Genomic DNA, 16,566 nt, shown 5'->3' with positions numbered 1-16,566 from the left:
GTTGCCCAGGCTGGAGTGCAGTGGTGCAATCTTGGCTTACTGCAAGCTCCACCGCCCGGGTTCATGCCATTCTCCTGCCTCAACCTCCCGAGTAGCTGAGACTACAGGTGCCCGCCACCACGCCCGGCTAATTTTTTTCTATTTTTTAGTGGAGACAGGGTTTCACCATGTTAGCCAGGATGGTCTCGATCTCCTGACCTCATTATCTGCCTGCCTTGGCCTCCCAAAGTGCTGGGATTACAGGTGTGAGCCACCGCGCCCGGCCATTTATAATTTTTTTGTTGACACAGTATAAATGTACATGTTTTGGGGGTACATATTATCACTTAATACATTCACATAATCAAAACAGAATAATTGAGATATTAATCACCATAAGTATTTATCTTTCCTATATATTAGAAACATTCAAATTATTCTCTACTAGGTATTTTAAAGAGTACAATAAATTGCTCTTACCTATAGTTATTCTTATATTTTCTTTCAGCCTTTTATTAAAATCAGCTACAAGTCACTCAAAAACACCTGAGCCGTAATTTATTACCTGGCTATGTTTTCTAATTTTTTATTTTAAATCATTTATATAATATCTTTTATTCTAGAGCGTTCCTGCTCTCATTTAAACAACTTTTTTGTTCTTTTTTAATAATAATCTGTGTCATCTTGACTCTCTCATGGAGTCTCTATGTTTATCTTACCTTTCTTCAATGAATTATTTCATTTCACCCCGTTCATGTAATTTATTATTATAGAAATATGGTGGTATCCATCAATGAATGAATTATTTCATTTCACCCCTTCATATAATTTATTATTATAGAAATATGATGGTATCCATTAGATTATTATTGTTCTTTTTTCTTTTTCTTTTTTTTTTTTTTTTTTTGAGATGGAGTCTTGTTCTGTCTCCCAGGCTAGAGTGGTGCAATCTCTGCTCACTGCAAGCTCCGCCTCCCGGACTCACGCCATTCTCCTGCCTCAGCCTCCTGAGTAGCTGGGACTACAGGCGCCCGCCACCACACCTGGTTAATTTTTTGTATTTTTAGTAGAGACGGGGTTTCACCATGTTAGCCAGGATGGTCTCGATCTCCTGACCTCGTGATCTACCCACCTGGGCTTCCCAAGTCCTAGGATTACAGGCGTCAGCCACCGCACTCGGCCCCTAGATTATTTTTTTAACCAAAATAACCTAGGACAAAAATTTACCCTTACAAAGTTTATAATATTATAGAAATAATTAAAATTTAAAAAGTTAAATTACATGTTATATTTTGGAATATCTCTTCACAGTTGTATTAATTACCTCTTGTGTGGAAAAATGTGAGACTTTAGTTTTTAATAGTACCTTATTTAACTGGGTTTGCGTTGAAATGGTATGGGTTGTTTCTCTTCTGTGTGGCAAAAAGCTAAGTATAAATAATTGTATAAATTCTGCTTCTTCCAAGAAACAGAGAAAGAAAGAGTAAATCATGGGGAAGGCAATGATTGATTAATGAAAATCCTGTATAGCAACTAAATAGAAACCTGTAAATAAATATGCTGACAATGGAGACAGTGATGCCCTCTCAAAAGCAGACACTGAAAAAATGTATTCTGTGAGAAAAAAAGTCTGGGGTAAATCATTTTTAAAAAGGTGAAAGAGGGAGAAACAAACAAGAGACCTTACCAATCAAGTATAGCTTCCGTCATGAAAGAAAATGAAAAACAACTACTATAAGACATGTGATGAAATACATAAAATACAGACTTTTGTTCATAACATATTCCTATAATGCCGATCAGTATTTACACTATAATTAGTTATTTTGTTAATACCTGTGTAATAAAGATTTAAATTTTATTATTATATAAGAAGACACCAAATTAGTTAAACATGGTCGTCAGCCAATACCTAAAAGCGAGAATTTTCTTACTACAGAGAGAGAAAAAATTTAAAAAGGAATGTTTCATAAACTTTTCACCTGAAGAAAGTATTGGTAATAAGAATTTTAGAGTAACGTATTCCTTAAAAATATATGTTTAATAGAACATGACTTTCGGCCGGGGTCAGTGGCTCACGCTGTAATCCCAGCACTTTGGGAGGCCCAGGAGGACAAATCATGAGGTCAAGAGATTGAGACCATCCTGGTCAACAGGGTAAAATCCTGTCTCTACTAAAATTACAAAAATAAAGTGGGCGTGGTGACACGTGCCTGTAGTACCAGCTACACAGGAGGCTAAGGCAGGAGAACTGCTCGAACCTGGAAGGTGGAGGAGGAAGTGAGCCGAGATCATGCCACTGCACTCTAGCCTGCATGACAGAGGGAGACCCCATTTTAAAAAAAAAAAAAAGAGCATGAGTTGAGACTAAATTCATTAATTTTTTTTTTTTAATCTAAACTCCACTTGGAAGATACTGGAAAATACAGCGTAACCTTCTTTCTTATTTACTACATGTCACTGATTGTCTTATTTAAGACATATTTTCTCAAGATAACTTACATGAATTTATGCATTCTAAATATTAAAAGACAATATAAATTTAAACCATATTTTAGAAATGAATTAGATTTAATTTTAAGATATATTATGCATATTATCTTACTTGTAACATTCCATAACATAAAAATTCATTTGTCTGCTTATTTATTCACATTGAAAACCTCTTAAAATGCTTTTTATAGGCAAGACTGTATTCTGGGTACACAAGGATGCACGCAAGTATGTTTTCTAACTTGCGGTATCTCATAGTGATGCAAGAGCTTCAAAACAATTATGTAAACAACTAAATACAAAATCTTCTGAAATTTAAAATTTTCAAATGTGATCATAGATCCTAGAACAATATGTTTAAAAACTGCAATTTAAAAATTCTGAAATTAAAATCTTGCCATATGCTTATTAAGAGTCTCTAATTCCAGAACTGGTTGTTTAATTGGGGTAAAACCTGCGTTCTTCATTTAGATGAAGACTTTAAAGTATACTTTTAATTAAGTAACTTAGAAAACACACTGGCATCCCTTAATAATACAGATTCTGAGAAAGAGAATTTACATTTCTAAATTTCTACTATTATTTTTTAAATTAGAGATAAGGTCTCATTATGTTGCCCACACTGGTCTCAAACTCTTGGGCTCAAAAAATCCTCCTGCATCAGCCTCCTTGGTAGCTGGAACTACAGGCATGCACCACCATGCCCAAATAAATTTTCACAACTTCTAATATTATTTTGGTGTATTTAAAGAACCAAGAAGAGAAACTGAGACAAAGCTCTCTCCTATAAACTATGTAATATCAAAATAATAAGTGCAAAAAAACCTATATGCTATGTGGCACAGTTTTGGAACTGAACAGTATCAGAGAGATTCCTTGATTACTATAATAAGTAACGTGATCCATTAAAGACAAATTTAAGCATGAGGTTTTTTTTTAAGTTACAATAGGATAATTTTAAAACTCACAGTAAGTACACTTATCCAAATAAAAATTTACCAGATTTTATATATTCTTTACTGTGGAAAAGTTTTTTCTAATATAATGTTCCTGTCACTATATATTCTCCAGCCCATTCCTTTTTTGGGCCCTCACAACCTCAAAGTATTTACCAAACATTTGTTATTTACTAAAGTAAAAAAAAAGTTTAAATCAACTACTCATATTTTATATAAAATGTTCTTATCTGACCAACTTTATATTGCCAACATGAAATAATGATACTTACAGCACTGCAAAACATGAAAAGTAAATACTATACAGAACTAGATTCCAACTGAGAAAATCAACTTCACAAAAGACCATTTTACCTTAGTAGCAAGATTAAAGTCTTCCTCAAGTTTTGTAGACTGTGAATTTTCAATAGTCTGTTTGCCAAAATGACTTTAGAGAAAAAAGATGTAACATAAATGAGCAAATTCACATATTTTAAAAATAAAATCTGCTAGTACATATCTTGGTGCTCACTTTAAAAAATGAAAACAAAAAGCAAAATCTGGGAAAAGATCAGTCCTCTGTATATTAAATCATGTTTCTTGGTAAAATTAAAATATGCCCTCTGTTTTTAAAAAATATCTTAGTTACATATTTTTGACTCTTCCTCCCCAACCTATAACATTCAATGAACACTCACTCTTAGCTTCATAAAAAATAGTGACAGCCAATATAATTGGCATACCCTGAATATAATTTGTCCTCACAAACTGTCCTCAATGATGAACTAGAAATCTACTTAATAACTGACATAACTTTTGATATCTAAACCGGAACAAACTTGATAACCTAAAATGAGGAAGAAAGACACAGTTACCGTATCCCTTTTCCATTATCTATCTCTGATTCAAAGACTAATCTGTGTCACAGGAAAAAGACATTCTTTGTTTCTCAGCAAAAAAACCACTTAAGAATGCCTTGTTGCTTCCCTTCACCCTAAAACACTAGAGAGGGTGCCCTGAAATATTTGAAATGTTGAAAAGCTGAACCTACAAATGTCAAATCACAAATGTATATTTCTTATTAGAAATATTTTTCTCAACAAAAAGTGAAACTGTAAAAATAATAAAATCTAACTACTTATTTTATACTTGTCCTTCCCTGTTCAGGGCTACAACAACTAGCAAAACCTTAAAAATCTTTGTACTTATTCCCAAGGAGAGAGACTGCTAGAAAAACTGAGTCCTGATAATTGGATTTCTCTAAGTACCATATATACACAGAGAGAAAGATCTGGAAGTGGGAGCCACTATATATAGTGAAAGTGTCTCTCACTTCCACATCTTTCTTCTGCAGGGCTCCATGGCAGTCTCCAACCTTTAAATATTCAGCTCATCAAAGCACAGATTACTGAAAAGATAAATTCAATGACCAGCCAAGAAGCTCTGTATTTACCTGTTCCTGGAAAACAACTAAATGGAGTCTCAGTCAGTCATTCACCTCCCCCATAAGCATGTTACCAAAAACCCAATTGAAGCTCCCTGACTTATTTGCCAGCCAATCTTACCCCTGCTTTACATGTACATGGGTAGGACATTAGAGGCTTGGAAAAAGAGGCAAAGGGGAGGGGACACTTGCCCTGGGCCACAGATCTGTGTAATTCAGCAACCTTCAATCTCCTAGCATTCAAGGGGCTCTAAGCCTCTCCAGTGAGATTTGGGGTGAAAGAACAGAATAGCACATTTCTATCTGATCGTAGAGACTTTTTTTTTTTTTTTTTTTTTTCCCTTTCAACAGAAATCTTGAAGTTTGTCCATTCCTCCAATTAAACAAGCAAAAAAGCAGTGACCTATTCAGGACCTCTTTTGTACCATATTTAATATGCCTTTCTAGATAACTCCCAATATCTACTGTGTTTGTTCTAATTTATCTTCATCAAACTTGTCATAAGATCCAACATTCTGATCTCTTTGGTAAAACCCTTACTCCTACCAATCCTGGGATTATTTCTCTTCAGACTTGGCCTTTCCCTGCTAATTCTCTTGTTACCTACTTCCACTGGGTTCTCCAGCTAATTCCATTCTTATCCTTTTCAATTTGTTTAATTAGACCCATTTCCTCTTCCTTTCTATTATTCAAACACTCACTTACATGGTGATATAAAAACAAGAGTAATGGGCTTTGAAGTGAGTTTAAATATTACTTGTTACCTCCTATATTTAAATAGGTCACTTTGAGTTTCAGACTCTCCATCTGAACAACCATTTTTCCAGGATATTAAATACAGGTTGAAATATGAAAGTATTTTGATTAGTCTCCAAGAGTCCTTAAAATCCTAAAATTTCATGTACTTTTAATTTTACCTATAGAAAAATGGGGCTGGTAGAAAGCAATAAAATAATAGAAGAAAAGAACACCAAGGAAAGCAGAGAAGAAAGTAATCAGGAAAAGATCATAGAAAAGTCATGGAAGAAGAAAAAAAGACTCTAGCAAAAAAAGAAGAGTGCATGCAACTAGGCAGGGTACTGCTTTGAAGAAAAACTAAGCTGGGAAGTCAGTAAACCAAGAAATCTATAAGAAATAGCCTCTAAATATGATTAACATATTTCTACGTAGATATTCTCCAATAAGAGTAAAATAATTCATCTCTAGGACTTACCTGGTCTTGCTTATGAAACAAAAACCTATGTCTTGTCACCACAGCTAAGTCAGATCTGCTCTAAAAACTTTGATGATAAAAACAAGGTACTGGTCTACCTCTTTAACTCTTAAACATGTTAGAACAAAGTCTTGGATTAACCAGTGTTCTAAGGGAAATCTCTAAAAAGAGTTAACATATGACAAAATGTGACTTTGTGAATTCATCCCATCTGAACCTGGACCTTGATCCTATTGATGCACAGGTATCCATCAATCTGTGCTGAGGCGCAAGAGAAGGGATTTGGGAGCAAGGTAGGCTGATGGCAAACTCAAGGGTCAGTTACTTTTTAGCTATGAAATCATAGACCAATTAATCAACCTCTCTGAACCACATTTGACTGACTACTACAAAGTAGGTGATAGTAGCACAGATGTTTTACAAAACTGTGTGATGACTATGTGAGATGATAAATATTAAGCACATAATATGTTGTCTAGCCCAGAGTAGAATACTCAACAGATAGTGATTTCTTTCCTCTATATGTTCTGAGTTAAAATATACGTTTTAAAAAACCATAAAGTCTTACCTGAATATAGACTCTACAGAACTCACATGCACTATTAAAGAGAAAAAGTAAAATACATTAAATCAACAAATATAGATAGAAAATACAGAATATTAAAAACATAAGAGGGCATGATGGCACATGCCTGTAATCCCAGCTACTTGGGAAGGTGAGGCAGGAGGATCACCGGAGGAGCCCAGGAGTCTGAAAGTAGCCTGGGAGACATCATGATACTTTAACTTAATTTAAAAGAATCATGCACACTTTCATGCATGATCCAGATATTGTAAAAAAAGCATAATACTCAGATGCTTTGTTATAAAGACTGAGATAATTTGATATACAGCATTCCCTTGGGACAATACATTAAGACTATAGTAAAATTATTATTAAGTATACTACTGGTAGAAAATTGATGCATTAAGAACTATTATTTCCCCTCCTTTATAGTTCTCAAATGAGAGGAAAAATCGAATTTAGCACAATTTGATATCTAAAAGTGAACTACAGTGTACAATAGCCATAATGCAAACAGAATCCTATAAGACTGACAGAAAATTGTATTATTAGCAGAATTAGTATAAGTGGACAGTGTCAACCTTAGAAAGTATAATTTCTAGACAAATGAACTCGGAGCAGTTAGAACAGAGGATACAGTAGTCTCTCTTGATCTGCTCTACTTATAGAAAGAAACACACACACATGATTTCCCTCTGCTTTCACACCACAAACATCAAAACAGAAGACTTCTGCGACCAAATGTTTCGAGGATTTTCTCCACCAACAAGTAGGCAATCAATTCTGTAGCAGAAACCAGCTGGTTGTCCTCTATTCAATTCCAACACTATCTGTCTAGAAATAGTCTCAGATTCCACAGGTTGAAGGCTCAGTCTCACAAGACTGCCCTCCCATACCAATTGCAAATCTGTGTCTCTGAAACTTCTAACCAGCTGATTTCAAGTTGGGGTTCTCAAGACTCCCTCTTTGGGTTTGATTAACATGCTAGAGTGCCCCAAAGATGAAGGGAAACACATTTACCAGTTTATTATAAAGGGTATCACAAAGGAGACACATGAATAGATGCATATGGCAAGTTATGGGGGAAGGGGCATGGAGCTTCCATGCCCTCCCAGGGCACATCAGCCTCCAAATACTTCCATACATTCAGCTTTCTGGAAGGTCTTTGATCCCAGTCATTCTGGGTTCTTAAGAAAGCTTTATTACATAGGCATGAATGAAAAAATCTGCGGCCACTGGTAATTGACCTTATCTTCAGCTCCTGTCACCTCCTAGGAGGTTTAGGGGTGGGGCTGAAAGTCCCAACACTCTAATCATGCCTTGTTCTTTTTTGTGACAAGCTCCTTTCCTGAAGCTATCTAGGGACTGTCAGTTATCACTCAATTATTAGCATACAAAGACATCACTTTGGAGATTCTAAACATTTTATGAGTTGTATGCCACAAAACAGTGTGGAAGACCAAACATATACTTCACAATATAATATTGAAGGTTTGGATTTCTGTGACTTCAGCTACTTGTGGCCAACTGTAGTCCAAAATATTAAATGGGGGATTCCAGAAATATACAAGTCATAAGTCTTAAATAGTGTGTCATTCTAAGGAATATGATGAAATATTAAGACACCCTGTTGCATCTCACCCAGGTCATGAGTCATCCCTTTGTATATGCTATCTGCCCATTAGTCATCAAAATGGTCTGTTCCTGAATCCCAACCATCAACACTATCATGGCTCAATGATCCAGGGTCACATAAAGCAGATGATCCTCCTTCTGATGTGTAGTCAGATAGCCAGAAATAATTAGTAGCCTAACACCACATGACAACTCCTACCTCATTCTCCTGACTTCATCTCATCACACAGGCATTATATCATCTCACAATTATCATATGAGTGAGAAGGGTGAGTACAATACAAGACACTTTGAGAGACCACATTCACTTAACTTTGATTATAATATATTGTTATTGTTTTATTTTATTATGAGTTATTGTTAATCTCTTTCTGTGCCTAATTTACGAATTAAACTTTATCAGAAATATTCATGTATAGAAAAAATATGAATGTATAAGGTTCCATACTATCCACAGTTTCAGACATTCACTGGGTGTCTTAGAAAATATCCCCTGTGGATAAGGGTGAATTACTGTACTGTGCACGTGTGTATGTGTGTGTGTGTGTGTGAGAGAGAGAGAGAGACAGAGAGAGAGAGAGACAACACAGATCTCCACTCTCCACAAGAAACACATAAAAAAACAGCACTTTTCCTCACACATGACCCTTAGCTTTTGACAATTCTGGAAAAATGCTGGCACATGTACTCTCCAGTCTAGACAATTTTCCAGACCCTGTGTATGTTGGCTGCTTCAGTTACAAAAAGTTAGGTAGGATCATGGGAAATTTCTTCTTGGACACCAGAAACATTAACCACATCAATAGTACACTTAAGAACTCTAAAAGAATTCTTTTGAACAGATTACCACTGAAAAACTTGTAAGTTAAATCCAATTGACTTTTCAGTAATCTCATGAAATTCTCACATTTAAAAGAAATTTGCAACATCACTTTTTCTGACTGCTCTCCTACTTTTCATTAGCCACTGCTCAGTCACCTTTACCAAGTCCTTTGACTCTGTAAAATGTTGATAGTCCCAGGGTTTTGTCAATGGCTTTCTTCTTATTCTACATCTTCTGCATAATGGATAAGCTCATTGAGATCTATGGCTTTGCCTAATAATTGTAATAAAATTATTCTAGGCCTGCATCTCCAACCATAGTACTATCTCCAGCTACAAACACCTATAATCCAATTACTTATTGAAAATATCCCACATAAATGTTTCATTAAACTCAATACGTAAAGAAAACTTCAGTCTGTTCCATGACTGTTTGCACTTCTCTGTTGACCTGACAGTTTCCTACTCCTTCCCCATGAGCATTGTAAATGCTAATGCACAATGTGGAAACTTATGAATGACCTGAGATTTTTTTCTGTCCCCTAGCTTTTTAAACTCAATAATCAGTAAATCATATTAACTATACCTATTTTCTGCCTTTGCTTAATCTTTCCATTGCCACTGGAAATACAAACTTATTTTATATTTATATTTCCTAGTCAGAAATGGCCCCTTAACTGATGGCTTTCACAGGGAAAAAGAAACCCTACTTGTCAGGGATCAGAAAAAGTGATTAGAAAAATATTTATAAAGATAGTTACAGGAAATAGACACAAACCTTCTTGGAAGGCCGTGGTTAGAGGTTTGCACAACTTCAGTAAATGATTTGGCTGAAAGCAGCCTAATCCTCTTTACTGTGAGTGGACAGCAATGGAGCAAATAACTAGGGAATGTGGAGGAGTTTATCTAAATAGCTTGTTTACTCATATGGTCCTAAGACCAAACTTTGATCATCCGAGGGTGCATGATTGCTTTGTACTGGGGGGTCAGCAGTGTTAATTACCCTCTAGTGGTGTTGACTTGAGACCTTTCTCTCAAGGAATTCATGGTTATGGAATTCCAAATTCAGCTTACCAAATGGTTTTTAGACAAAGTTTTATTGGAATACAGTCATGCCTATTTCCTCACACATTATCTATGACTGCTTTCATCCTACAATGGTAGAGTTGAAAAGCCGTGATAGGGACCACATCACCTAACATATTTCCTATTTGGCCCTTTACAGGAAAGGTTTGCCAATCTGTGGTTTATACCATGACCAGAATGCCCTGATACTTAATCTAATCTTGTGACTCCCCTACTCAAACATTTCCAATGCATCTCTGCAGAAAATATTGCTGGCTTCCTATACGTAGCCATTATTTATTCTTTCTTGCTACAGAAACACAAGTATATTCATATATTTATTATTCCATTACCCCCATCTCATCTACAAAATGAGAAACCATTATTCTAAGCTAATCACAGTAAAAACACTTGCATTTCTAGTGACTGGTTTACAAATGAGTATGTGTACTAGGGAGGCTGAGGCAGGAGAATTGCTTGAGTGCAGGAGGCGGAGGTGGTAGTGAGCCGAGATCATGCCATTGCACTCCAGCCTGGGCGACAGAGTGAGACTGTCTCCAAAAACATAAATACTTAAAATGCATTCCTGTGTTTTAAATATTTAACTATTTAAGTCAGGTTAAAGCAAAAAGCAAACATGCAAAACTAAAATGTAAGAGCGTTTCATCATTAAGGATACGTTTATCATTTGACATCCATGAAGTGTATATCTGGTTTTAAAAAGCAAATTTAACTTCTGATCTCAGCATCCCTAAAGTTCACATTTCATGCAGAGGGTCCAACAAACTCGAATCATACTTTGGGAAGTCACCATTTTCACTCATGTTTAGAAGTGTACCCTGGATCATTTCAGATCTAACATGTTGTAATACCATAGCTCCAATAATCTGTGGGTCACAGTTCGAATTGTTAGTGGAATGTATGATTGCACAAGGAAATACTTTAAATATTTTAGTTTTAATTTCTAATAACTAAAAAAATAGATTAACTTAAAGACTCTGAAATCTGCATGTTTTCATTTTTATTTATTATTAATCAGCATGAAATTGTGTAATTAACTATGGTGCAGTCATACAATGGAATTTTATAAAGAACCTAATATTAAAAAACACAGTTAATTGTGTCCATTATGGATGTCTCTAAAAATTATAATGCTGATCAAAAAAGAACATTGCTGAACATGACACTGTACAACCATGTACGCACTGGAAGTTGAAAAAAAACTACATATTAAATATGACCACGTACACGTGTTGTAAAATGTTTAAACATGCATAAGAATAGTTTTCAAAACTGGTTTAGAATACTGGTTACTTCTAGGCAATAAATGGTAGTTGTGTAAAAAGACTCTAAAGCCAAATGCTTCAGAATCACAGTTATATGACAAAGTGTGTTTATCAAATATTCATAAAGAAATGATTAATTATTTTCCTCATCTTTACAAGGTAAAGGTACCACTCACAAAAACAGACACACACAGGCACCCACACAGACACACACACACACAAAGAGTTCAGTAATCAGAGTTACTGATTTTCTTAGGATTCTCAAAGTGACAACACTGAAATGAGGTAATTAATGTTAAAACACAATTGTTATATCAGTAAAATAAATGTTCCCCAAAGTAAACTGTGGAATTTGAATTAAGCTTAGAAGAACTAAAAAAAAAAAAAAAAAAAAAAAAAAAAAGTAGAGTTTCAAAATTCACCTTCTTAAATCTTTAATACAAATTCAAAATAGAAAACATTACAGTTTCAGGATACAAAAGTAGAAACAACTGAGATTAAGGCAACATTTTTAAAAAAATACTATTGAAAATTACTGTTCTTGTAATATCAGTTTTTCAAACATAAATATCATTATTGCCATTATTTAGATCAAATCTTTTCATCAAAGTTGAAAAAAATAAAGCATTAGGGATAGAAAGACTATCAAAATATCCAATATTGAAATATTCATCTTTTCATAGTTAAATTGAAAAATTTACCCGGTCTCAACGTTTGTTCATTCTTCCATTCGAAGGCTTCATTTGGAACAGAGTTTTGCATGTCAACAGCAGGCTAAATGGGTTCGGAAGCAAAATGATTAATAAAGAATGTATACTTCACAAAATACGTAGTTAATAAGTCATTCAAAATGAAATTATAAAATTCAATACCTTAAAGTCAGAGGGCTTTTCAGGAAACTCTAAAAAGCAAAAGAGATTTATTATCAATCATAGGTAAATATGACAAAACCAACCACAAATGAATGCAATGACAGTATCTAATTGAGTCCTCTTGCTCAGCTTTGAGAATGATTCCTTTAGGTTTAGGGGGCTTTTCTTTTGGTTTCTTTCTTTAGGATACTCACATGACAGAAATACACTGAAGAAAATATAAATATAGGTTTCACAGATCATGCAGTTAAGACTTCAAAAGCGAGATTGTGTTTCACGTGTAAAAAGAGTTGATATAAGAAAATAAATGTCAAAGCTGAACATGGAATGCTACACCATATACTAAAAGAAACACATTAGAATCATTTATATTATTCTATTCATCATGTTCTTTAATGTGGCCTATCTTTGGAAAGGTATATAGTTACGATGAGAGTTCAGTTGAATTTAGAATTGACATCTCATCAGTGAAGTGCCATGAATTGATCAGCTTGGATAAATACTTAGGTCATTATACTAAATATAAACATTCATTGTTTTCCATAACCATATGGTGTAATCATATGCCTACATTTCTGTATCCTCTAGTGTATCCATCTGAATGCTTCTTGATCCATTCATGCAAGAAGATGTATAAAACTCATCATGGAAATAATTTACAATAAGCTTTCAATATTGATATATTTATATATAAATTAACTGCAAGAGATATATTAAACATAAATAACTTTTATATTGTTAAGTCACCACAGTATTTATTTTAAAAAGCAATCTTATTATTCAAGTATAAATTCAGTATATTTTTAGTTCCTATAAATCGTCTGATTTTGTGTATCGTTAGTCTATAATAAATTTTTGTGGAATGGCAATTTTATCAAAACAACTCATTTTTTTTTTTTTTTTTTTTTTTTTTTTTTTTTTTTTTTTTTGAGACAGAATCTCACTTTGTCACCCAGGCTGCAGTGCAGTGGTGCGATCTCGGCTCACTGCAAGCTCCAGCTCCCGGGTTCAGGCTATTCTCCTGCCTCAGCCTCCCGAGTAGCTGGAACTACAGGCACCTGCCACCACGCCTGGCTAATTTTTTGTACTTTTAGTAGACATGGGGTTTCACCATATTAGCCAGGATGGTCTCCATTTGCTGACCTCATGATCCGCCCACCTCACCCTCCCAAAGTGCTGGGATTACAGGCATAAGCCACTGCACCTGGCCAAAACAACTCATTTTCTTAAAAATAAAGCCAATGTTCTTACTTTCAAATATATTTCATTTGAATAGATAATATCAACTAAATATATATTTGTCATGAGTGATTGTAATAGCGAAACCTAGTGAGACCAAGATATTCTAAGAAGTGAGGAAAGTCAGAAAATAAGGAAGAGAAAAGGACTATAAAAGGGAATGAAGACTAAGGAAGACAGAGAGTACAGGGAGTTTATGAAGGAACAAGAAGCAGAGCTATAATTTTCTGACCAGTTTTGGTACTGGAGGATCATTTTATATTCTTGCCATCTTTCTAACCATGATCTATCTTTTCTTAAAAAAGTGTTTTATTTTGCCACCTCCATTATATAAACCTGCTTCTTATTCCTTCATGAACTCCCTGTACTCTCTCTGTCTTCCTTAATCTTCCTTCCCTTTTTACTCCTTTTCTCTTACTTATTTCCAGACTTTCCTCACTTCTTAGAGTATCTTGGTTTCAAAAAATAATTCAGTTCGTTTTGTGTACTCTATATATATCCTGTTGCCAAAACCTGAAAATATATACAACTTATCATCATTTTACTCATCTCTTTTCAATGTTATGTATTTAGTGGGTAATTTTATCTGACTATGAGCATATATCTTTCTTCATGCATTTAGACAAACATATGGTTAAATGACTTTTCAAATAAAAAATGGTTCTTACCTTCTACTTCTCTATTTACATGCTTCATTACACTTTGATCAATAGACTCAGGTATATACACTTGAACTTTTGTAGAACTCTCAAAGAGACTCTGTTAAAAGTAATATGAATAGATAATTTTGAATTTAAAATCAAAAGAAGCATCAAAATTCCTAATTAAAATATTTTTTAAACTCAATTTCTGATTTCAAAGGCAATTTGATTTAAGGATAGGCACATATTGAAAATCACAACATTTTGATAGAAAACCTCACACATGCTATATCTAGATCAAAGTTTATCTGTTATCTTCATGTGGCTATTGACTTGGTTACTGAGCATGAAAAATAAGCAACATTGACAAAACTTTTCACTCATCTGTAGATTTCAAAAAGTAGCTCACTTAAAAATTTCTTACTTTATCTTCCTCACCAAAAATCAAGAAGGCACATCAAACAAAGTACAACACTTGCTACCTGAAATAACACATGTTGGGGTTCAATCAGGCTGGTGGGAAAAATATTAGATAGAGATAGTTATATAAATAGACACAAATCTTCTTGAAAGGCCGAGAAGTTTGTATAACTTTGGTAATATATATGGTTGAAGGCAACTTGATCTTTACCTTTAAACAAATTAAAGTAGTCATAAAGGAAGGCAGAGTAGTTTACCTAGCTAGCTTGTTTACTCATATAATCTTAAGACTAACTTTTGATGTACCACAGGCGCTTAAGGGCTTTTTACTCTAGAAGTCCACAATGTCAATCACCCTCTAATGGTGTTGACTCAAGCTTTTGTTAATTAATCTTACTGAATGATTGTGAGTCTGACTAGCTGATCAGGGCCATAGTGGCAACTGTTTACAGAACTCAGCAGGAAGTCTGTAAGCCACTTGGACACCCTCAGCTGGACTGACAGAGCAGAATATCTGTGTGTCAATGTACTTTATTCATCTGTCGCCGGGTCAGAGGTCTACAAGGGACAGACTCCCTGCATCGGTGCCCCCTCCAGAGGAGTGCTGCTGCAAATACATACTGTATTAAACATTGAAAATACTCATGATTATAGAATTACTTAGTGTTAAAAATGATGCATGGCATGAAGACAATGTTAAGAATAAGTCATATAAAGTATACTCAGAGCATTGTAGAAGTCGCTTTATTTAGGTAAACGGGGAGTTAAAATAATCAAAATGTTTTTGATAAAATGTCTGCTGATAGAAAAAGTTCTTGAATAAAATGAAAAGGTACTAAGGAAAACTTATATGTATCTTATGTTTAAATGACAGCAGACAAGTATTAGAAAGTCTTTTTTTGTCTATGGACAAATTAGATAAAGTCAACTTGTCTATTGACATCTCATTTCTGTTACCACTGTGCAGCAGGGGCTTGGATCTAAGAGGTCAGTCACTTCCTGTGTCTTTCCACAGTTGTGACCTTGGACTACATCATTATTATTTGGTACTTATGTTGCATAAGCATGGCTACCACAAACAGACTCAAAGAGGTCTATTTGTAAAAATAATTTCTACTTTTTAAAACACTCAAACAAATTGTTATTATAGTCCCACTGGTTTCCTATTCTTTATGCATTGTTTTCTCCTCAAATGTTCCTTCAGGTCTATACTGGACAATACAGATATGTCAATAATTTCAAATCCAAAGCATTATCTTTTATGTTTCAAGTTGTACAAAGCCACAGCTTAAACTGGTTTTCTATGAATCCAATTAGAACTTTTGTATGTCTAGATATACTACCGAATCATATATTTGCCCAAAGGTGGACTCAGAGTAATTCTTTAGCTTTTGGTCAAATTTCACCTCAGAACTCATGTGAATTACTTGTGAATTCTAAGCCTTATTTTTTACACTATACTACACAGTTGTCTGAAACTAATTCTGAAAATTATCAGAATTTCACTACCAAGCAGTAATCTACTTAGCACATAGATATTTAAATATTTCTTTTTTTGGAGACACAGTCTCACTCTATCACCCAGACTGGAGTACAATGGCCCGATCTGAGTGCAATGGCACGATCTCAGCTCACTGCAACAGCCATCTCCCAGGTTCAAGTGATTCTCCTGCCTCAGCTTCCCAAGTAGCTGGGATTAGAGGTGTGTGCCACCACACCCAACTAATTTTGTACTTTTAGTATAGACAGGGCTTCACCATATTAGCCAGGCTGGTCTCGAACTCCTGACCTCAGGTGATCCTCCCAACTCGGGCCTCCCAAAGTGCTGGGATTACAGGCATGAGTCATCACGCCCAGCCAAGAATGTTTTCAGAAAAATCAGAATTTCTCTTGAGCATATGCAGTGGTAAGAAAACCAAGTCAAAGCCTCTGACTTTATATTTTCACATCACTCAGT

At 34.7% G+C, this 16,566-nt stretch overlaps 1 protein-coding gene across 1 annotated transcript in view; it reads right to left on the bottom strand.

Moving 5' to 3' along the window:
- Nucleotides 1–16,566, bottom strand: part of LOC144331432 (ankyrin repeat domain-containing protein 30B-like) — a 131,705-nt gene that overhangs the window by 93,482 nt on the left and 21,657 nt on the right. The window contains exons 9-10 of the mRNA XM_077947967.1: nt 6,633–6,663; nt 3,783–3,855 (exon numbers count right to left, since the gene is read on the bottom strand). Of these exons, the coding sequence (XP_077804093.1) occupies nt 3,783–3,855; nt 6,633–6,663 (104 nt within the window). The remainder of the gene's footprint in view (nt 1–3,782; nt 3,856–6,632; nt 6,664–16,566) is intronic.

The sequence above is a fragment of the Macaca mulatta genome, chromosome 9, assembly GCF_049350105.2.
Source record: "Macaca mulatta isolate MMU2019108-1 chromosome 9, T2T-MMU8v2.0, whole genome shotgun sequence".
In the NCBI taxonomy this organism is placed as follows: Eukaryota; Metazoa; Chordata; class Mammalia; order Primates; family Cercopithecidae; genus Macaca; species Macaca mulatta.
The sequence above is the reverse complement of the archived record's forward strand: the minus strand, read 5'-3'. Positions and strand labels throughout refer to the sequence as shown.